At 45.1% G+C, this 24,521-nt stretch overlaps 1 protein-coding gene across 1 annotated transcript; it reads right to left on the bottom strand.

Moving 5' to 3' along the window:
* Positions 1–23,466: 23,466 nt before the first annotated feature.
* On the bottom strand, positions 23,467–24,234 carry LOC142244985 (olfactory receptor 6J1-like). Its single transcript, XM_075317193.1, has one exon. It carries the CDS (start codon positions 24,232–24,234, stop codon positions 23,467–23,469), a length of 768 nt encoding a protein of 255 aa, XP_075173308.1.
* Positions 24,235–24,521: the final 287 nt, after the last annotated feature.

Here is a 24,521-nt window from a genome sequence, read left to right as displayed (position 1 = left end):
CTTTGACATTTTTTACATCCCTACGATGAGAACACTTAGCATTCTGTGCACTTATTCCATCTCTTATTTCAAAGGTGTCTTCATTATATTTTTGTCTCAAAAGCTCCACAACCTCTTTGCTGCTTTTTTAACTTGTTAATTTCCAATAGTGTTGATGAAAGGATTTAATATTGGTGTCACTATAGAGTTCAGGATTATAGCCATTTTATTAAAATCTATAAAAGAGTTTTTAACAGACCGTAAACTCATAAACACTGTGCCAACATAGCATATACACAACCAGGAGGTGAGAGCAACACGTGGTAAAGGACATCAACCGTCCACCGGATGAGGGTATCTTCAATATTGCTATCACTATTTATGAATTAGTATAAGTGATCCAAACACAATAACTGCAGAAACCATGACATTTTAAAGATTTAGATATTGGGTATCTGTACAGGCCTGTTTTAAAAGTTGTTCTATATCACAAAAGAAATGGTTGATGTTCTTCAAGCCACAAAAGGTAAGATGAAAAATTAATGCAGTTGGGGCTATGGTGTCAACATAAAGCAAAAACCCAAAAACTCAAGGCAAAATATAGGCAGTGTCGGGGGCTTAACACAATTATGTAACGTAAAGGATAGCATATAGCCATAAATCTGTCAAAGACATGATAGCTAGAATTAATATCTGTGTAGATCCTAAAATATGAAGCTGTAGCATTGTACCATGCAGCCGACATAACTGATCCTTCCATTTCCATTTGCCAGAAGGGAAAGGAATTTTGGTGTGATTGTGCCAGTTAGCAAGATATCTAAGAAAGATAAATTAATCAGGAAAAAATGCATTGGTGTACGTAGGCGTTTATTAGTAGAAATGATGATAATGTTTCCTATCACTGTTAGGAAGTAGGCGTTCAAGAGAATGGAGAAAAAAATGTCATTTTAACCACAGGACAAAAATGAATCTCCATTAAGAGGAAACCATTGCTCTTGTTAAATATGCTCATATCTGGAATGCATAAGGGGTTTGCAGAATAAGGCCTCGTTACACGCAACAACATTGCTAACGAGAGGTCGTTGGGGGTCACGGAATTCGTGACGCACATCCGGCCTCATTAGCGACGTCGTTGCGTGTGAAACGTACGAACGACCGCTAACGATCAAGAATACTCACCTTATCGTTGTGCGTTGACACGTCGTTCTAATTCCAAATATTGTTGATGGTGCTGGATGCAGGTTGTTCGTCGTTCCTGAGGCAGCACACATCGCTACGTGTGACACCCCAGGAATGACGAACAACACCTTACCTGCGTCCTCCGGCAACGAGGTGGGCGTCACTTTCTTTTGGCTGCTCTCCGCCCCTCTGCTTATATTGGACGGCTTCTGTGTGACATTGCTGTGACACCGCACGAACCGCCCCCTTAGAAAGGAGACGGTTCCCGGCCACAGCGACGTTGCTAGGCAGGTAAGTCCGTGTGACGGGGACTAACGATATTGTGCGCCACGGGCAGCGATTTGCCCGTGACACACAAACAACGGGGGCGGGTGCTTTCACGGCGGCATCGCTAGCGATGTCGCTGCGTGTTAAGCTCCCTTTAGGCTATGTTCACAAGATGTTTTTTTGCAGTGGTTTCTTCATGAGTTTTATGCAAATTAAAAGCAGCTTTATACAGTCTGAGTAAAAGCTGAGATTTCAGAAATCTCACACACACACACTTGTTTTTTTTCCTGACTGAAATAGAAAACGTCTGCGTTTTTTTTAAAACAGCTTGTTTTTTTAAAGCAGCTTGTCAATTCTTTCTGTGCTTTTTTCACCTCTAAAAGCAATGAGAAAGTTCAAAAACATTTCAAAATTATTTTGCTGCTGTTGTGGTGAATGAAACTAACTTATTTAAGCATGTTCTGCAGACAAGTGACACACGAAAACGCAACAAAAAATGCAGCAAAAACTGCTTTTTTGGAAGCCGATTTTTTAACTACCAAAAGAGCAGGTTTTGGCTGCAGAAAAAACGCATCACAAACGCAATGTGTGAACATTAATAAGGCTGCAGAAACTTTTCATTTGACAATAACGCTCAACCTAATGACAAACTGTTTTCCAACACTCAGCCTCACTATCATCTTGCAAAATGGTCAAAAAACAATGTAAAAGTTTAGTTTAACACCTTCTCGACTTTTGACTCACATGTTGTTCAAAAGCCATGTCCCTGCCTTTGATGTGGGCTTGTATATTGAGCCTGCATCTTTTCCAGCACATGACGGCTGATCTAACTGTGGCAGATGGATCAAGCATCCGCGTGCTGCTTTTAACCAGTTATCTTGCTGCCAATCTGTCAAAGAGGCATTTAACACATAACGGCAGGGGAGCGAATCATTCCTCCTGTCCATCAGCATGTTTGTGATGTGATTGCAGGACGCCAATGGGAAGTCATGACAGGTGAGGGTCTGGTGATGATCCCCATGCTTTTTGCCAGTGTGAATAGGAAATTGTGATTTCTGCTATACACAGAAGTGCAGATGCATTATTATGTGTAACACAAGCGTTTGGATGATCGTAGCTTCAAGCCCGCTAAAGTGACTATTAGGCCTCTTTCACACTCACGTGAAAATCACGCATGTGCCGCGAGACATGTATTTTCCTTGAGTGTTGCATTTGGTAAGTACGTGTCTCCGGTATGTGCGGGCCACGTGTGTTCTACGTGTGCTATCCGCAATAACACATGGAGAACCATTAATTTGCATACTCACGTGGTCCTTGCTGCTGTACAGGGTACTGATCTTCGGCTCCAACCCGGCTCCCACCGAGCGGAGGGGCGGAGATTAGCGCCCGTGACATAACGCCCACCTCCTTAACACCCTCAAAATGAGCGCCGGTTGCCAGCAACTGTTTGCAGTGGAAGATTCTGCAGGGCTGGTGGAGGTGAGTATGTGTTTTTTTTATTTTAAAATAATGACACGTGTTTCTCCGGCGCGCGTCACACGGGACCGCATCCACACTACATCCGTGTGGTACGGGTGCGGGTAACACCCATGATGCCAGAGAAAAACAGACATGTCGACGCGTAGAGCACACAGACACACGTAAGTACGGAACGGACACACGTTCCGTTCAAAAATACTTATGTGTGTCCAATACATTAGGAATACATAGGTCCACGTGTGTACGTGTCTCCGGTACGTGAGAAAACTGCCAAACACGTACCGGAGACACGGACATGTGAAAGAGGCCTTTAATATAGTAAGAAGTAAAAGGAAAACGTTTTTTAAAATATAAAAAAACTGAAAAGTCCAAATCACCCTCCTTTTGCCGCATAAAAAATAAACAATTAAAAAAAAAATACACATAGTTACAATTTTTGCATTTAGAAATGTCCGCTCTATCAAAATACAAAATTAATTAAACTGATCGGTAAAGAGCATAACAAGAAACAAAATCAAAATGCTAAAGTTATGGTTCTTTGGTCACCACAACATTGCAATAAGGGGAGATCAAAACATTGCATCTATACAAAAAATGATATCAGTAAAAATGGCAGCTCAGAGTGCAAAAAATAAGCACTTACACAGCCCAAGATCATGGAAACATTATGGGTCTTGAAAGTTGATGACACAAGCAAAAAAAAAATGATCTGAATTTTTTTCACTTAAATAAAAAAACAACTATACATATTTGGTTTCTACTTACTCATACTGGCCTGGAGAATCATGTTGCAGATCAGTTATACTATATAGTGAACATGGTTAATAAAAAACACTAAAAATCATTTTTTGCAATATCAATGCACTTTCAAAAGACAAAAAGGTAAAAATCCGACACTACTCATGTGTGATTTGTTGGTGCGACAGAGGAATGGACTTCCAAATACAAAGAAAAGGAATCTGGAGGTGGTCAACTTCCAGACAGTAATGTACAGATGTACACATGACACAAGGAAAGAAAAGTAGTGGCCCATCACCTTCCTTATAAAATCATTCTTTTTTATTTATGGTTCGCTAAAACACAAGGTTAGCAGGGAGACACCAGGAGCACATGGACAACAGCTGTTTCGTGTTACATAAGATACACTTCAAAAGGTCCCACCTCAAAATACCGTACTTTGAATTTTTTTCCCATTTTCCAGTACACTATATGATAAAATTAATGGTGTCATTCAAAAGTACAACTCATCCCACAAAGAAACAAATTCTTATATGGCAATATTTACAGAAAAATAAAGACGTTATGGCTCTTGGAAGAAACGGAGTAAAAATTAAAATGAAAAAGAAAATCTTTAAGGAGTGAAGGGGTTGTTAGCGAAATACATTCCTTCTATGCCTCTGGAACTCCAAGTTAATAAGATTTGTTTTACAAGTGTGACGCCCTGGCCTATCAGGTCGTCACAGGGTATTGTGCAATCTGCCCTTCTGTGCAATATCCATCTCCTCCTTGGTTACGGGTCCCTGACCTTTGGTGTTGCCAAGAACAAGCTAATCATAATCCTAGGAACACTCTGCACCACACCCACCAGACACACCAGTGGTTGCCCACTTGAGGGGTTGGTTAAGGAAAGGTCAGAATTGTCAGGAGCAGAACAGAAGTAGCTCTCAAAGTGAGAGGAGGTCAGGAGCTGGCCTCCTTGGAACTACTAGGTGGCAGATGTTGGTCTGGGCCTGGAAGGAGCTGGACCCCAGTCGCGGGGGATCGTGACAAGGGGCACGGACTGTCGAAGAGGACAGCCGGCGGCCTTGTGCCATCACCGGGCAGGGGCCAGGGCCCGACGGGGTACATGGACCCTAGGTCAGGAAGTAGCTTCAGGCGTCCTGACAATTTACCCGACGAGGACGAAGCCTTCAAGATCCATTCTCCACCCACTCCAAAATCGGGGTACTAGCGCAACGAGGGGTATAGGACTTTCCAACTACACGGTTCAGAAATTACCAAGCGTGAACCCTGAGAGAAAGTTCACCCAGTTAGCCACACTGGTGAGCGGGACCAGTTTTATACTCAAGGGACCAACCAGAAGAACTAGGTGCCAAGGTAAAGGTTACAGACTAACAAGCAACACCAACGGGCATGGGATCCAGGCGTGCTCACTCCCAGTGGCAGCGGTGTCAAAAACTTTGGTTTACCACAGTTGTCGGTGTCAGCGTTATTTGCCTGAGGGAGTACACAAGTGACCCTTACCATCCCGATGGCACCTCCCTGTTGCCCTCATCGAGTCCCGGGGCATCCCCCCTACCTGTGGAGGGGTTAAACACCAGGCTGCCCACACCATCACCACCGGGTACTCCCAACTGCAGCGGTGGCACTCCACCTTACCACACACCAAGGGTGGCGTCACAAACTTCAAACATAATACCGTGTGTAAATACCCTCCTTTTATTCTGAGTGGCCGTGCGACCCCGGCCCCTGGGTCTGGAGATCCCTTGAGCCACCGCGGATCCGGATCCTAGAAGCCTGGCTGCTGACGCGGGGGCGGCACAAAAGCACTTGGGAAATCAATACAGCACACACTTTGTGTAGTGTTCTGAACGTTTCTGCTTTATTACTACATGTGACCAGTTTATAAAACGTCATCAACAAACGAAAAATTGTCTCCAACTTATGGGCCAATAGGAACAAAAGGGTGTGAATGGAAATGTAAAACTTTCCTGCCCATCAGTGCCAGCTGAACCCTGTGACTTTATTAGCTATAAGACAAGGTGGACATTATAGGAACAAAATGGAATCTATTCTCTCACAGGGGTAAATATATACTACAAGATATGCCATTCTGCATTATGGTGACTAGGTGTTTAGTTTTAAGAATGTGACATATTGGACAATGATAGGAGGCTGGGTATTTAATTAATGGATAAACTGCCGGTAACAGTTCCCTTTTGAAACAGCAGATTATGGTCATGTCCACACTGGTGTATGTTCTCTCACATGAGAGAAATGGCCCAATTACGTTAATGACACTCTGCTTCGAGAGTGATCCGAGTGTCATTCTACTGTAATCCGATTCTCTCGCATGCGAGAATCAGAGCATAGCTGAGGAGAAGATGGAGAACATAATTTCTCCGTCTCGTCCATTGGCTGTCTGTGTGTATATCGGACTGCACGTGGATGACATCAGTGCAATGCAGTGCAGTCTGATGTTTCACATGCTCCCATAGACTTGTATGGGTGCATGTCACTTGATTATAGGAGCCACAAATAATTTTCATTTTTGCATATTATACAGATAATAGCGAACATAGAAATAACGTGAAAAAAACAAACTGTAAGCAAATTATTATACTATGCTATAAATTAAAGATGATGTAATCTTTTAAAATTTGAATTGAACAGTTTCGCCAATTGTTCAACAAAATTTGATTTGCAATAAATAAATGCGTCATGAATCGTAGGTTCTCCAATTGCCCTGAAAAGTTATTTATAAGCCCTTGAAGTCTCCTTCTTCAATCCCCTTAATGCAAACCCAGCCTTGATAATGTCAACGTAACCTCAGGAAAGATGTAGCAATAAACGGCCCATTTAAAGCATCACTCCTGTGTTTTTTGTCTCAGCGCTGGAGTGGGTCATTAAATATAAATTCCCTTTTACTCTACTTTTGGCTTTTCATTCTTTTTGGGAAGCATTCCAATTCCATGGTGCCTTCTTAGGACTGTATCTTCTGACTGTCCGCAAGTCAGAAGTTACATCCCAAGTGCTCATACAAGTCAATACAATCCCAAGTAGCCCTACAACATGCATTACATACAGTACACAGCTCTAACACATGCACCTATTAATAAACACAACTCTGTTAAATAATTCACATTTAGACACACACAGCCTCACAACAAGCACATTTACTTACACAAACACACACACACACAAACACACACACACTATACATTACCACATCTTGCAGTTCCTGATCGGTACAGAGCAGAAGAGGAGTCAGAGGGACCTGCATGGATGCTGCAGCAGCTGAACAGCTACAGAACTTTCCAATTCAATGGTCATGTGATCAGGCACATGACCCGAAAGGTCCTGAATTTACTCACTTCACCTGTTTGATACCAACAGCCTCTGTTCATCTCCCGGGTTGCTTCCTTTCCTGCTCTGCACCGATCACATAGATCAGAGCAGAGCAGGAGGTGGGAGGTCAGTGTGATGCCCTGGCACCACCAGGTGGTCACACACAAAATAGGCCCCGCATAACACGTTCCCTCACAGGGTTACACCGAGCCAACAAAACCCTAGTCACCCCCCCAGGGTAGGAGAAGCACACCAGTGGGCGGGACCAGGCGGAAGGAAAACGCCCACCTAGGGGTCTGGAGAACCCAGGGCGGAAAAGGTCAGAGTTGGAAGCTAGAGTGGAGTGCAGAGGAGTTGAAAGTGAGAGAGGAGAGGAGAAAGTCAAGTTCAAGTGAAGCCAGAGTGGATAGGCGTCGGGGTTGGAGCCCCGGCGTGCTGGCTAGGTGGCAGACGGTGGTCTGTGTCTGTCGGGAGATGGGGAGAGGGCTGCCGGAGATACGAGGTGGACCGGGACAGGGTAGGAGCCCGCCGGTACCGACACCGGGGAACCGACCCGGAAACCGTGCACAGAGGGGGTACCTGGACCCTGAAGCAGAGATCAGAACCACCGACTTTGTTAATTAACCAGTTGAGGACAGGATTATAGGACCTGTCCCACCAAAAGTCCCAAAAGCAGACCAGCAGCACAACGTGGGGGATAGGGCATCTGCCAGGGCCCCTTTAGATCCCACAGGTCAGCATCTGCGGGCAAGGCTCCCACCCATAGTTCTGGGAGCGGACTCCCATGTTCTATACCGAGGAGTCCAAGGAGAACTAAAACTAGTGCAGAGGAAAAGTGACACAGAACATCACCCCAGGTGAGGGACCAGAATACACCCAGCTGCGACGGCCGGCCACCAACACCTTGGTTTACCATTGGACTTGTGTGATTCATTTGACTGTGAGTAAACCAGCATCCCCCGGTCTGACCGGGCGCGCCGGCCCCTGCAACCACCATCCTCAGCACAGAGACACTGGGCCCCAGGACATCCATCCCTGCCCACGGAGGGGTTAATATCCAGCTGCTATCCCATCGCCCCGGGTGCTCCCTAACAGCAGCGGTGGTGCTACATCTCTCCACACACCGTGGGTGGCGTCACCAAGTGTTCACGGCAATCCCCGTACATATATGTCCCCCTTTATTTGAAGTGTCCGCGCGACCCCCAGGTCCGGAGGATCCCTCGAGCCACACTGCGGATCCGGATCCGAGCAACCCAGCTGCTGGCGTGGGGGCGGCACATTAGCTTTCTGTGAGTGCCCGGGCCCCCCTCCTTGCTTCTACTCACCGGACCCCATGCACCAATAAGGGCAGTAATGCCCTAATGGCGGCCCTGGCATGACGTCATTATAACACACATGGCCGCGCACAGTGCCGTGTCCCCTTTACCATAATCCGATCGGCTGCCACTGTCTTCGCTTGTAAATGTGTCAGTGCTGGCCCCGCAGCATCACAGTTCACTGTGCGCGGCCATGTGTATTTTATAATGACATTATGCAGCAGGCTGCCGACCCTGTACAGCAGCTAGGAGAGTGGCCCAGGGGGCAATTGCCCGCCTGCCTCCTGGGCCAGCCCGCCCCTGACCCTCACCTTAGGCTCTGCTGCGAGCGTGAGCTTAGTGCCATGTGACTGTGACCCAATCTTCTACTTGGGTTACAACTGAGAAGGAGAGGACGGGTGCTGCAGAGGAGAGGGAGGGGTTAATCTACTTATCTCCTCCATTGTCAGCCTGTGCGTATATTGCACTGCACTTGGAAAACATCAGAGTGCAGTCCGATGTTTCTCTCACACCCATTCACTTGAATGGGTGCAAGTGACACAGCTCTCGCAATTGCAGCATGCTGCGATTTTTTCCTTAGTTCGGTTAGGGCTGAGGAAAAACACGCAGATCTGAGCTGCAGCAATGACTTACATAGGGCCGAGTGCAATGCGAGATTTTCTCACTTTGCTCTTGTGCGAGTCATATTCAAGTGTGAGTCTGCCCAAACTAAGATAAATGGTCAAAAATGTTTATGTGAGAGCTGAAGGAGGACTCACTGACGTGGTGGTTATGGGAGAATTCAGCCCAAGGAAGAAGCGTGGACCAGTCGTCGTGATGGGCGTTAACGTAGTGACGTAAGAAGGAGGTCAAGATCTGATTGACTCGTTCCACTTGGCCATTCGACTGAGGATGGTAGGCTGAAGAAAAGTCCAGAGTCACTCCCAGATGTTTGCAGAGAGCCCTCCAGAAGCGGGAGGTAAACTGAGTTCCTCTGTCGGACACAATGTGTGATGGAAAGCCATGCAACCGGAAGATGTGCTGTATGTAGGCGTCAGCGAGTTCCTGGGCAGAGGGCAGTCCAGCCATAGGGACGAAATGAGCCATTTTGGAGAACCGATCCACCACGACCCATATGACTGTGTGTCCGGAGGACAGGGGCAAGTCTGTAATAAAGTCCATTGCAATGTGTTGCCACGGAACGGAGGGTATAGGCAGAGGCAGAAGACGACCATATGGCAGGTGTTTGGGCGTCTTGTTCCTGGCACAAGAGGAGCAGGCTGAGACAAAAGAAGCGACGTCCGTGCGAAGGGATGGCCACCAGTAGTGACGTACAATTGTACTCCATGTTTTCTTCTGACCAGCATGGCCGGCTATTTTCGAGGCATGGCCCCAGTGCAACACTTTTTGCCTGTCAGTCTCAGAGACATAGGTCTTCCCGGGCGGTATCTGGGCCAGGGTGACAGGGGCCACCGGAATGATTTTACTTGGGCAGATGATGGGCTGGGATGTCTCCTCCTCCTTTTCCATGGGCATGAATGACCTGGACAAGGCATCTGCTCGCACATTCTTGTCCGCGGGTCGAAAATGGAGCTGAAAATCGAACCTGACAAAGAACAAGGACCACCTGGCTTGCCGTGGGTTCAGTCGCTGAGCGGACCGCAGGTATTCCAGGTTCTTGTGGTCCGTGTAAATGATCACGGGGTACACTGCTCCCTCCAGAAGGTAGCGCCATTCCTCCAGAGCCAGTTTGACTGCTAATAGCTCTCGGTCACCGATGGTGTAGTTGCGTTCAGGCGCTGAGAAGCCCTTGGAGTAGAAACCGCAAGTAACCATCTTCCCGGAGGAGGACTTCTGCATGAGCACTGCTCGGGCTCCCGAGGAGGAGGCATCCACCTCCAAGGTGAACTGTCGGTTTAACTCAGGACGGTGGAGCACAGGGGAGGAAGCAAATGACTGTTTCAGGGAGCCAAACGCGGCGTCGGCCGCAGGTGACCAGTCCTTTGGATTAGCCCCCTTCTTGGTCACGGCGGAGAGAGGTGCAGTCAGGGCAGAGAAGTGAGGGATGAACTGACGGTAATAGTTTGCGAATCCAAGAAAGCGTTGGATTGCCTTCAGTCCGGAAGGAGGGGGCCAGTTGAGAATGGAAGAGACCTTCTTCGGGTCCATCTGCAGGCCGGTATCGGAGATTACGTAACCCAGGAAGGGAAGAGAAGACTGCTCGAAGACACACTTCTCGTACTTGGCGTACAGCCGATTCTCTCTCAGTCTTTGTAGTACCAGCTGCACGTTCTCTCTGTGGGTCTGGAGGTCCGGAGAGAAGACCAGAATATCATCAAGATACACCACCACACAGACGTAGAGAAGGTCCCGGAACACGTCGTTCACCAATTCCTGAAAGACTGCTGGTGCATTACACAGGCCGAAGGGCATCACACAGTATTCATAGTGCCCATCGCGAGTATTGAATGCAGTCTTTCATTCGTCCCCAGAGCGGATGCGGACCAGGTTGTAGGCACCCCAAAGATCCAACTTGGTAAACACACGAGCTCCTCTAAGCCGATCAAACAATTCGGGGATGAGCGGCAGGGGGTATTTATTTTTCACGGTGATTTGGTTCAATCCCCGGTAGTCAATGCATGGGCGTAGGTCGCCCTCTTTCTTCTTAACGAAGAAGAAGCCTGCTCCAGCAGGAGAGGAGGATCTCTGAATGTATCCCCTTGCCAGGTTCTCCGTGATGTAGGCAGACATGGCCCTTGTTTGAGCAGGAGACAGAGGATATATCCGTCCTCGAGGTGGTGTAGTTCCCGGGAGTAGGTCGATGGCACAGTCATAAGGACGATGTGGCGGCAGTACCTCTGACTCCTTTTTATCAAAGACGTCCGAGAAGGACCAATAGGCCGAGGGCAGTCCCGGTAGGGACTCCGGAACCGGAGGTCGTCGGATGGGCTGTATAGTCTTCAGACAGTTCTCATGGCAAGAGGAGCCCCATCGGGTGATTTCACCAGTACACCAGCTGACTGACGGTTCGTGTGTCCGTAACCAGGGGAGTCCCAGCAGGATTTGATGAGACATGTGTGGGAGGACGTAGAGAGCGATGTTCTCGGTGTGCAGGGCACCGATACGTAGTTCCACCGGCTTGGTGATCCACGAGATGGTGTCAGAGAGGGGTCTCCCATCTACAGAGGCAATCACGAGGGGTTTGTCGAGTGGAGTAACAGGCACCTGGTACTTGTCCACCGTGGCCTGCTGGATGAAATTGCCTGCTGCCCCGGAATCGAGGTACGCCTCGGCTGTGAACCGCGTCTCTCCCGTTGTTACTTGAACAGTCCACGTAACCGGGTCTGAGAGAGTCCCAGCACCTAGGGTGGCCTCTCCTACCAACCCTAGGCTTTGGAGTTTCCCGGCCTCTCTGGACAGGAACGTAGCAGGTGTGTGCCCTCTCCGCAGTAGAAGCAGAGGCCCTTGGCAAACCGTTCTGCTCGGCGTTGTTCGGACTGCCGCAAATGGTCAATCTGCATGGGCTCGTGGACAGAGACACCAGACGACGCTGACTGAAGTACGGCGGGCTTCTGCGGAGGAGAGGAATGCCGTATCAGACGTCTCTCACGGGACGCCTCTTTGGATCGTTCCTGGAATCTGAGGTCCACGCGGGTGGCTAGTGCGATCAGGGCATGTGCAGTAGTAGCCTGATATGCCAGGGACGTGGCAGTTGCTTGCAGCGTGTTCAGGTGGGTATCCACCGAGGACATGAAGGCCAGCATGCGGGACTGGGTCTCGCGCTGTCGTACGAGTTCCTGCTGCAAGGTGCCCAGCTGGGTCGCTAGTGCTTTGGCGGGATCCATGGCCTGTTCTTACTGTTAGGGCCAGGTGGACGGGCAGACCCAGGAGGTGGATCCACTGGGCTGAACACCTCACCGAAGGCAAAGTGCCCTGTAGCCGGAGCACTACGGGTAGCAGGACAGTCCGTTCAGAGGAGTGGAGTGTAGAAGTCCCTGGGACCACGGAGTCACTGAAGGTAGTCCGGGTGACGGAGCTCAGGTTCGGAGGCCGAGATGACGTCAGGCAGAGTCCGGAACTGACGGAGCGAGAAGACGGGTCACCACAGGGATCGGAGATGGTATGAACTGACGGGATGGCAGACCGTCACCTTTCGGGGTTCGGGTATCGTCAGGACCGGTTGGCGAGGCAGGAGCGGCTCTAGGAGAGAGATAGGTAAGTATACCACAAGACACAAGGAGACCTGACTCCTAGCTTAGCAAAAGACGAAGAACAGGCCCCGCCCACTTGGAGTGGATCTCCCTATATACCCTGTACCTGATTCTTCAATATCCTGTTGGAGGACACTGGCCTTTTAAGAGAGGGTCAATGACCGCGCGCGCGCCCTAATGCGCATGCGCGAGGCCCGGGTGCCAGAAGCCAGAGCAGGGAGCGGCCAACAGGAGGCAGGAGAGCCGGGCTGGAGCAGAGTTGCCGACGGGCGCCGGGAGCGGGGACCGGGCTGCCTGGGGACCGCAGGTGATGGGGCATGGAGGCTGTGGAGCGGGGGACGCCTGGCAGAGGAGCCGGGGAGCGAGGCAGGGGAGCCGGGGAGCGTGGCAGGGGAGCCGGGGAGCGTGGCAGGGGAGCCGGAGAGCGTGACAGGGGAGCCGGGGAGCGTGACACATTAGCTCCCAGACCATTTTACCTGGGATGCCAATTGTCTGGCGACAGCTTGGTAAGTTTGTTTGATGGTCCCTACCTTCATATATTAGAAACTTGCACATATACAATGTTATGCTCTTGCACATTATGCATAACTTGACACCATAGTTGGCTCTCTTGGATGCATTGGCGCAGTGACAGAGGGCCCTTGAAACTCATCAAAGACTCGTCAACAGCAACATTTTGCTCCAGTGTATGAGAATTTAGAATTGAATCTTTTAGGAGGGAAATTAGGGGTCTCAATTTGATTATGCGATCAGATAATAGTTGAGGTAACTTTTTGAGGGGGCTTGGTAATTGTCTCTAAAATGAAGGAATCTCATTATGGCTTAATTATTGGTTAGAGACATGAAAGCTGCCAATATAAGAGCACTGTGGACAGATTTTGCTGCCCCGGATGAGCAGAGAGTGTTTTTTTTTATTAAGTCCATACTCAGGGTAATAGCTACATATTTTTTTTTTATTATTTCAGGGAGATTTGTGGGGATCGATGAATAGGAATGAAAATCAGTGAATATTTGGGAAATGTATTGTCGGGTATATAAATTTGTTTAGTAGGCAACTAATTGTACGACTTCTGCGGTAACAAAAATTAGAAAAAAATCAGAGGGGGTAAATTTAGTTCAATCAACTATTATACCAGAGGCTGCTAAAAGAGGGGGGAATTTACAAGAAAAAGGTATTGACATAGGTTGAGAGGGGACTGCTGAACTTGGCCCTGCCTCTGACGTTTCAGCAGTGCCCAGTGACTTCACTACCATCAGGCTGTGGGATCCCGTAACAGAAGAGGAGTTGTCACTGGCTGAAACATTTCTGTTTCAGAAGCAGATTCTGTTCCACCCTCGGAACTGCCGGAGAAAAGCATTGTGTACGCCTGCTCCGCAGAAAACATTCTGCCGGCCATTATTATATTTTATAATAATAATAATCTTTATTTCTATAGTGCCAACATATTCTGCAGCGCTTTACAATTCTGGAGGATCATATACAAACAAGTAACAGTTACAGTCATATGAAAAAGTTTGGGCACCCCTATTAATGTTAACATTTTTTCTTTATAACAATTTGCGTTTTTGCAACAGCTATTTCAGTTTCATATATCTAATAACTGATGGACTGAGTAATATTTCTGGATTGAAATGAGGTTTATTGTACTAACAGAAAATGTGCAATCCGTATTTAAACAAAATTTGACAGGTGCAAAAGTATGGGCACCTCAACATAAAAGTGACATTAATATTTTGTAGATCCTCTTTTTGCAAAAATAACAGCCTCTAGTCGCTTCCTGTAGCTTTTAATGAGTTCCTGGATGAAGGTATATTTGACCATGCCTGTTTACAAAACAATTCCAGTTTAGTTAAGTTTGATGGTCACCGAGCATGGACAGCACGCTTCAAATCATCCCACAGATTTTCAATGATATTCAGGTATGGGGACTGTGATGGCCAATCCAGAACATTGTAATTGTTCCTCTGCATGAATGCCTGAGTAGATTTGGAGCAGTGTTTTGGATCATTATCTTGCTGAAATATCCATCCCCTGCGTAACTTCAACTTCGTCACTGATTCTTGCACATTATTGTGAAGAATTTGCTGATACTGAGTTGAATCCATGCGACCCTCAACTTTAACAAGATTCCCGGTGCCGGCATTGGCCACACAGCCCCAAAGCATGATGGAACCTCCACCAAATTTTACTGTGGGTAGCAAGTGCTTTTCTTGGAATGCCGTGTTTTTTTGCCTCCATGCATAAAGCCTTTTTGTATGACCAAACATCTCAATCTTTGTTTCATCAGTCCTCAGGACCTTCTTCCAAAATGTAACTGGCTTGTCCAAATGTGCTTTTGCATACCTCAGGCAACTCTGTTTCTGGCATGCTTGCAGAAATGGCTTCTTTCGCATCACTTTCCCATACAGCTTCTCCTTGTGCAACGTGCGCTGTATTGTTGACCAATGTACATTGGCACCATCTGCAGCAAGATGATGCTGCAGGTCTTTGGAGGTGGTCTGTGACTGTTCTCACCATTTTTCTTCTCTGCCTTTCTAATATTTTTCTTGGCCTGCCACTTCTGGGCTTAACAAGACCTGTACCTGTGTTCTTCCATTTCCTTACTATGTTCCTCACAGTGGAAACTGACAGTTTAAATCTCTGAGACAACTTTTTGTATGCTTCCCCGAAACAACTATGTTGAATAATCTTTGTTTTCAGATCATTTGAGAGTTGTTTTGAGGAGCCCATGATGCCACTCTTCATAGGAGATTCAAATAGGAGAACAACTTGCAAGCGGCCACCTTAAATACCTTTTCTCATGATTGGATACAGCTGCCTATGAAGTTCAAAGCTCAATGAGGTTACAAAACCAATTTAGTGCTTTAGTAAGTCAGTAAAAAGTAGTTAGGAGTGTTCAAATCAAGAAACTGATAAGGGTGCCCATACTTTTGCTCCGGTCAAATTTTGTTTAAATGCGGATTGCGCATTTTCAGTTAGTACAATAAACCTCATTTCAATCCAGAAATATTACTCAGTCCATCAGTTATTAGATATATGAAACTGAAATAGCTGTTGCAAAAACCCAATTTGTTATAAAGAAAAAAGGTTAACATTAATAGGGGTGCCCAAACTTTTTTATATGACTGTATAGAAAATACAATATTTAGAGGGAAAAAAAGACAACCCTGCTCGTGAGAGCTTAGAATCTACAATTGTATCTCTGCCTAACAAAAAACCATCTAAATCTAATCTAACACTAATTAACCTAAACTTATTTTAACACTAGTATTTTTTTTAACATATTTTTGTAACTTTTGAAAACTCTAAAGCGGGCTTTACACGGGAGCGATATCGGTGACGATATCGCTATCGTGTGTACCCGCCCCCTCTTTTGTGCGACACGGGCATATCGCTGTCCGTCGCGCACAAAATCGCACTCCCCGTCACAATACTTACCTGCCCTGTGACGTCGCTGTGACCGGTGATCCGCCTCCTTTCTAAGGGGGCGGTTCATTCAGCGTCACAGCGATGTCACAGTAGCGTCACTGAACCGCCGTCCAATAGAAAAGGAGGGGAGGAGATGAGCGGCCGCAACCTCCTGGCCACCTCCTTCCTTCCTCCTTTTCCGATGGAGGCAGGTAAGGAGATGTTTGTCGTTCCAGCGGCGTCACATACAGTGATGTGTGATGCCGCTGGAGCGACAAACAACATTGTACCGTTGCTGCAGCGATATTATGGAAATGAGCGACATGACAACGAGCTATGATATCGCATGTACAGTCATATGAAAAAGTTTGGGTACCCCTATTAATGTTAACCTTTTTTCTTTATAACAATTTGGGTTTTTGCAACAGCTATTTCAGTTTCATATATCTAATAACTGATGGACTCAGTAATTTTTCAGGATTGAAATGAGGTTTATTGTACTAACAGAAAATGTGCAATCCGCATTTAAACAAAATTTGACCGGTGCAAAAGTATGGGCACCCTTATCAATTTCTTGATTTGAACACTCCTAACTACTTTTTACTGACTTACTAAAGCACTAAATTGGTTTTGTAACCTCATTGAGCTTTGAACTTCATAGGCAGGTGTATCCAATCATGTGAAAAGGTATTTAAGGTGGCCACTTTCAAGTTGTTCTCCTATTTGAATCTCCTATGAAGAGTGGCATCATGGGCTCCTCAAAACAACACTCAAATGATCTGAAAACAAAGATTATTCAACATAGTTGTCAGGGGAATGATACAAAAAGTTGTCTCAGAGATTTAAACTGTCTGTTTCCACTCTGAGGAACATAGTAACGAAATGGAAGATCACAGGTACAGTTCTTGTTAAGCCCAGAAGTGGCAGGCCAAGAAAAATATTAGAAGGGCAGAGAAGAAGAATGGTGAGAACAGTCAAGGACAACCCACAGACCACCCCCAAAGACCTGCAGCATCATCTTGCTGCAGATGGTGTCAATGTGCATTGGTCAACAATACAGCGCACTTTGCACAAGGAGAAGCTGTATGAGAGAGTGATGCGAAAGAAGCCGTTTCTGCAAGCACGCCACAAACAGTCGACTGAGGTATGCAAAAGCACATTTGGACAAGCCAGTTACATTTTGGAAGAAGGTCCTGTGGACTGATGAAACAAAGATTGAGTTGTTTGGTCATATAAAAAGGCTTTATGCATGAAGGCAAAAAAACACGGCATTCCAAGAAAAGCACTTGCTACCCACAGTAAAATTTGATGGAGGTTCCATCATGCTTTGGGGCTGTGTGGCCAATGCCGGCACCGGGAATCTTGTTAAAGTTGAGGGTCGCATGGATTCAACTCATTATCAGCAGATTCTTGACAATAATGTGCAAGAACCAGTGACGAAGTTGGAGTTACGCAGGGGATGGATATTTCAGCAAGACAATGATCCAAAACACCGCTCCAAATCTACTCAGGCATTCATGCAGAGGAACAATTACAATGTTCTGGAATGGCCATCCTAGTCCCCAGACCTGAATATCATTGAACATCTGTGGGATGATTTGAAGCGTGCTCGGCGACCATCAAACTTAACTGAACTGGAATTGTTTTGTAAACAGGAATGGTAAAATATACCTTCATCCAGGATCCAGGAACTCATTAAAAGCTACAGGAAGCGACTAGAGGCTGTTAATTTTGCAAAAGGAGGATCTACAAAATATTAATGTCACTTTTATGTTGAGTTGCCCATACTTTTGCACCTGTCAAATTTTGTTTAAATACGGATTGCACATTTTCTGTTAGTACAATAAACCTCATTTCAATCCTGATATATTACTCAGTCCATCAGTTATTAGATATATGAAACTGAAATAGCTGTTGCAAAAACCCAAATTTTTATAAAGAAAAAAGGTTAACATTAATAGGGGTGCCCAAACTTTTTTCATATGACTGTATTTGCGCTCGTTGATCGTCGCTCATTTGCGTCACAAGCTGCGATGTCGCTACCGGCGCAGGATGTGCGTCACTACCGACGTGACCCCGGCAATATATCGGTAGCAATGTCGCAGCGTGTAAAGCCCGTTTAACTCTAATAGCAAAAAATAAATATTATGAAATAAAAAAAATGTAATCTGACTAGGGGGATAACACAAGGGTGGTATGATCAAGGGGAAAAAAAAATTGGAATTGATCTAGAAATTTGATTTTTTTTATTTACTTGTACATCTCTCTTCTCTCCTCGAATAACTACAGGCACATCCCAAGTGCTGCTATATTTGGCAAATATTAGGGATTTGATCACTGTGATAGACCTGTCAAATGTCAGTAACTAATCAAACTGGCTCCTGAGGTTGCTGTGTGCCGGCCAATCTTTTTGGGCGCACGGTGCATGTGCTCGCCATTTTGCTTGGTGAAATATAAGAGCAGGTTGGGGTATGGAGTCACTGATAGTGAGGTACTGTGAGGAGCTTGAGAACTCCATTTCTCTCTCCTCTGATATATTAGATCATCTTAGAGGAGATAGAAATTATTTTTAATTCTGATTGCACTTTTTTTTACAAGATTGTCATTACTCATTGAATAACATTGATCAAGTAATCGGGGACAGTATAAATCATCCCAATCATGTTCTCCAGGGTCTCAGCTACCCCCAGTAGCTGAATCCCTAGTGATTTTCCAACACTGAGGAGCGCTATATACATATTCCTGATTGCCATTTTAAATGGCGATTAAAGAATAATGCCCCTTAGCGGCTTCAATTTGTATGCATAACATTGGTTAATAAGGGGTGAAGGGAGTTTGATTGTTCTACGTCCTTCTGCAGACAGTCTTAAGGGTGCTTTACACGCTGCGATATTGGTAACGATATATCGTCAGGGTCACATCGGTAGTGACGCGCATCCGGCGCCGTTACCGACATTGCAGCGTGTAACACAATTAAGTGACGATCAACGAGCACAAAAACGTGCTTTCCTTAATATCGCTGCAGCGACAGGTATGATGTTGTTTGTCATTCCTGCGGCATCACACATTGCTATGTGTGACACCGCAGGAGCAACAAACATCTCCTAGTCCTTACCTGCCTCCACCGGCAATGCGGAAGGAAGGAGGTGGCCGGCCGCTCATCTCCGCCCCTCCGCTTCTATTGGCCGGCCGCTCAGTGATGCTGCAGTGACGTCACTATGACGCCGAACGCACCTCCCCCTTGAAGGAGGGTTTGTTCGGCAGTTACAGCGATGTCGCTGACATGGTATGTGCGTGTGACGCTGCCGTAGCGATAATGTTCGCTACGGCAGCGATCACCACATATCGTGCCACCGACGGGGGCACGGTGGGTGCTATCGGTCGTGACATCGCTAGCAATAGCTAGCGATGTCGCAATGTGTAATGCACCCTTTACTGTCCATCGGGTGCCCTTTTGCTGCATACAATCTGCTTTCCCTTGATATGGTATCTGACTGTTGAAAAAATTAGATCTACTGGTTAGGTCAGGGGTCTCAAACGTGGTTGGGTATATGGTCCGCAATGAGAAAAAAAGTATATCAGTACAAAGAAAGATATTGCATGCACAGTTTTACCATATAACGAATGGATTTGCACTTTTTTGAAATTTCACTGCAGTTTCCTGTTTTCCAGTACACTATATGGTAAAATCAATTATGTCATTCAAAATTGTAACTCGTCCTGCAAAAAACAAGCCCTCATATGGCTATATTGATAGAAAAATAAAAATGTTATGACTCTTGGAAAAAGGGGAGGAAAAAAGGAAAAAAGGAAAATCGCCCGGGGTTAAAGGGGTTAAACCTCCAATGTGTCAAGAAAGTAAAGTATAAACTTTTGAGGACTCCACCATCAGAGCTAATACTGAACTGGTCCATACATAAAAACCCACAATACAGTAATTTTCTAAATATAAATTTGTTAATTATCGGGAAAAATATGACTAATAATTGATATATTGTATACATACTTTGAAGTGAGTTGTCCTTTTTTTAAAAAAAATATTTACATATTTTGTACATGAGATTATTTTGGAATATGTTATATAATTCGGTTAGCTCTCATGTACGTCTACTATAAAGGGTGCTTTACACGCTGCGACATCGCTAACAATATATCGTCGGGGTTACGTCGTTAGTGATGCATATCCGGCACCGTTAGCGACATTGCAGCGTGTGACACCAAGGAGCAATGAGCAACGATCGCAAAAACGTCTAAAATCATTGATACATCGCTCCTTTTCAAAATATCATTGGTGGTGCTTGCCGCTGGTTGTTCGTCATTCCTGTGGCATCACACATTGCTATGTGTGACACCGCAGGAACGACGAACATCTCCTTACCTGCGTCCACCGGCAATGTGGAAGGAAGGAGGTGGGCGGCATGTTCTGGCTGCTCATCTCCGCCCCTCCTCTGCTATTGGTCGGCCGCTTGGTGACGCCGCAGTGACGTTGCTATGGCGCCGAACGCACCTCCCTCTTGAAGGAGGGATTGTTCGGCGGTCACAGCGACGTCGCTGAACAGGTATGTGCGTGTGATGCTGCCGTAGCGATAATGTTCGCTACGGCAGTGATCACCAAATGTCGCATGAACGACGGGGGTGGGTGCTATGGCGCACGACATCGCTAGCTATCGCTAGCGATGTCCCAGCATCTAAAGCACCCTTTAGGCTATGTGCACACGTGGCTTTTTTTGTGTTTTTTTCATGCATTTTACCTTGCTTATTTTAATCGATAAAAAGCAAAAAAAAAAGCATCCCAGCAAAGTCTTTGAGAATCCTGACTTGCTGTGCACACGCTGCTGCTTTTTTTCTTGCAGATTTTGTTGCCGAAAAAAACCCATGTGTCAATTGTTTCTGCTTTTTTTTCTGTGTTTCTATAATCCCCTGCAGTGCTTTATTACTACAGTGAATTATATCACAGCACTTTGTCTCACACTCTATGCATACAGCATGTTGTGTGAGGCTCTCTGTAGCTCAATAACCCAGGGTCGTCATGGTGACTACTCAGGGTTACCATGTCAGCGATCAGGTCCCTGTGATCACATTGCAGGGACTTAATCGCCAGGGAGAGGTAAGCAATTCCTCTCCCTGCCTCCTGAATGCTGCAATTGCACTGTTCACAGCATTTAGGCCACCTTCACACGTCAGTGATTCTGGTACGTTTGTGCTTTTTTTTTATACGTACCAGAATCACTGACATACGCAGACCCATTATAATCAATGGGTCTGCTCACACATCAGTGATTTTTCACTGACCATGTCTCCGTGCAGCGTTCACCGTTGGCCGTGATTCTGCACGGAGACATGTCAGTTTTTGTCTGGCATCACTGATGACCCACGGACCACACTATGGTGTGATCCGTGTGTGATCAGTGAAACACGTACAAGAAAATCACGGACATAATAAATATTAAAAAATTTCAACTTACCTTGCCTGCGATTCGCTCTGCAGCCTCTGATTTCAGCAGCTCCTGCCTGGCTCATGAATATTCATGAAAGCAGGAACTGCTGACCAGAAAGTAGCTGCTGAGAGAGCGGTGGGCGGACGCTCCAGAGGAGAGAAGATCAGCACCATGGACAGCAGCAGTGAAGGCAGGTGAGTAATGTCCATAAGCAATCACGGGATCACGGATCACGGATTGCACATGGACAACCCACATGTGCCGTGAATCACGGAACACGGAGGGACATGAGCGTGTTTTACACGTCAGTGAAGAACGTCAGTGTTTTTCACTGACGTGTGAAACGGGCCTTAGGGAGTTAAATTGCCCAGAGTGGCATAGACACTGCTCGGGGCAGTGAGAGCTGGGTCCCGGCTGTAACAGAAGCCAGAGACCTGGCGACAATCATGAGGTACAGCGCCTGAACCCCCGCAATCACCATGACTTAAAAAAGCACAAAAAGCAGGAAAAAACTCAAAAAAACACACAAACGCAATAAAAAATGCATTTTTCCTGCCAAGACATGCATTTTTATGTGCAAAAAAGAAGCACATGCAAAATTAACGTGGGCACATAGTCTGAGTACAAATATTGTAACTTATTGTATAAAAAGAAAGGTCTTTGATTAAAGGTAGAGATGAGGTCAGGCACATGACCATATATTGGTATTATTTGAGATGGTCGGTGCCATTGGTAGACAATTTCATTGCCAAGCCACTTTTACATCAGTTCAGCAGCAAATATATAGTTATTATATTGTTAAGAGATGACACTATTACACATGTATTGCAAATCTCATACTCCGCAGGAGTAGAGTAAGTAACAGAGTAAATGTGTCCTGTGCTTTTTAGTTCATATTTTGGAAATAAAAAAAAATAGAATCAAATTAGTGATTTGTCATTTAAAGGAACCTATTCAGAGATAACAGAGCAGTACTAGATGAGCAGAATGATTTATTGTTTTGTAGTAAAAAAATTAAATTTAACCTTGACTTTTTTATTTTAATTCCTGCTTGTTCTAGGCTTAGATGTCAAGTGGACACTGCATGTTTATATAAATACTTGTATAGGAAAAAGTAGCAAAAAGAAAACAATGCCTCTTGTGTTATGTTTTACCCAATTGAGAGGAAAACATGTAAACTAGCTCGTTAAGCAGATGCTCAACTTATACCGGTATCCGTGCTTGTAGCCCTATTGGAGGGTGAGTTATTCTTGTAGTGATGATTTGCCTGGCATCTTTGCTGCGGATTCCTTATTGAGGTGTTTGGGTCCAAATGAAGAAGTCAGTGTATTAGGAAAAAGCGTCACTTTTAAGTGTTGTCATTCCATCCAATAGATACACAGGTAGGTAGAAATGTTTCAGAATTCTGAGTTATCCAATATGTTTTTTCAAGTCAGATATGTTGACAGATTTGTTGGTAGAGATCTGACTAGAAAGGTTCTGCAGCTCCGTCACTGCTTTTTCCTACATAACGACATTGCTGGTCTCCTGCTGCGCAGAGATCTATAACACAGCCCAAATCATGATCGTGTGAATGCAAAGTGGTGACTGGATTCCCAGCTGTGCAGAATAAATGATTAAGAGACCTCTGTCACTTTTGTTCTCTCAGTCAATGGGAGTTCCAGAGGCATATGACATAGGGTTCGATATATGCCATAACATTATATGAAGAGAATACTGCATTAAGAAATTGATCTATAAACGTTTAATGACATGGAAGTCATTGATTTTACAGTAATTGTAATCAGCGGAAAATAAGCCTAATCACGTTCATAGAGAGAGCATGTCCTGTATACAAAGTGCATATTGAAAATTATATATCATGTATAGCATAAAAATATCATTCCTGATTTCTAGCCTTTCATCATGAATTATTTTTGTTTCATGTATGATAAGTGTCAGAATAAAAGAATTTATGGAAACATAGAAATTAATACAAAAGAAATTGAAACTGCACATAGTAGTTTACTACAACTTTTATATCTCATATATATATATATATATATATATATATATATATATATATATATATATATATTATCTATTTTTTTTTTGAACCTTTGATAACATTTTTTATCATGGGGTTAAATGTGATAAATATATTATTGCACTTTTAAAGATCTCCCCAAAATGAGTTGATTTATAGCATTATGTACTTGGGTATTTCTAAGAGTATAAATGAAAGGGTTTAAAAGAGGTGTCACAATACTGGTCAGAAAAGCTGAAAGTTTGCTGATGTCCAAGTAGGATGCAGTAATTCCCCTCATACACAAGAAAAGAGAACTTCCATAAATGATAACCACAAGAAGCAGATGAGAACCACATGTAGAGAAAGACTTCCACCTTTTTTCCACTTTGGAAATTTTAGTTACTGCTATTATTATGTAAGTATATGAAATGCTTATACACACCAGAGACCCAAAGACAACCAAAGAGGAAGAACATAGATTGATCAACTCAATAAGGCTTGTGTTCGAGCACGCAAGTTTTAGAAGATGTTCTATATCACAGAAAAAGTGGTCAATTATGTTTGACTTACAGAACCAAACTTTTGATACAAGTAAAGTTGGGATAAGAGTGTCCATGAATCCACCAATCCAACACCCTAAGGTGAGGTTCATGAATAAACATGGAGTCATTATGGCTCCATAGCGTAAAGGGTAACAAACAGCGATATATCTATCAAAAGACATGGCAGCCAGAAGAAGCAATTCAACAGAACCTAACAAAAAGTAAAAGTAACACTGGCTGAGACATCCCCAGAAAGAGATGCTATGGTTTCCAAATGCTAAAATAGATAAAAGTTTTGGTATGATTGAAGAGGTAAAACATATCTCCAGGAACGACAGGTTGCCTAGAAAATAATACATGGCAGTATGAAGAATACTACTTTTCCAGATGGTTAGAATAACAAGAAAATTTCCAAGTACTGTAACTATATGAACAAAAAGGAGGAAGTAAAAAGCAACAGCCCGCATAGCAAAAGGGAGCGGAAATGCCACCAAAATAAAATGAGTTACGCAGCTTTTGTTTTCCATAATAGAGAAGGTTCTAAGCCTGAAAGTCCCTGGGCCTCAGAAAGAAGTCTCCTCCATCAATCTGGGCCTGAATTGGAAGGAGACATTCTACAGCGTGTACAATATATTTAATAGCAGGA

Source organism: Anomaloglossus baeobatrachus, chromosome 1 (genome assembly GCF_048569485.1).
Source record: "Anomaloglossus baeobatrachus isolate aAnoBae1 chromosome 1, aAnoBae1.hap1, whole genome shotgun sequence".
NCBI classification, from domain to species: Eukaryota; Metazoa; Chordata; class Amphibia; order Anura; family Aromobatidae; genus Anomaloglossus; species Anomaloglossus baeobatrachus.
The sequence above is the reverse complement of the archived record's forward strand: the minus strand, read 5'-3'. Positions and strand labels throughout refer to the sequence as shown.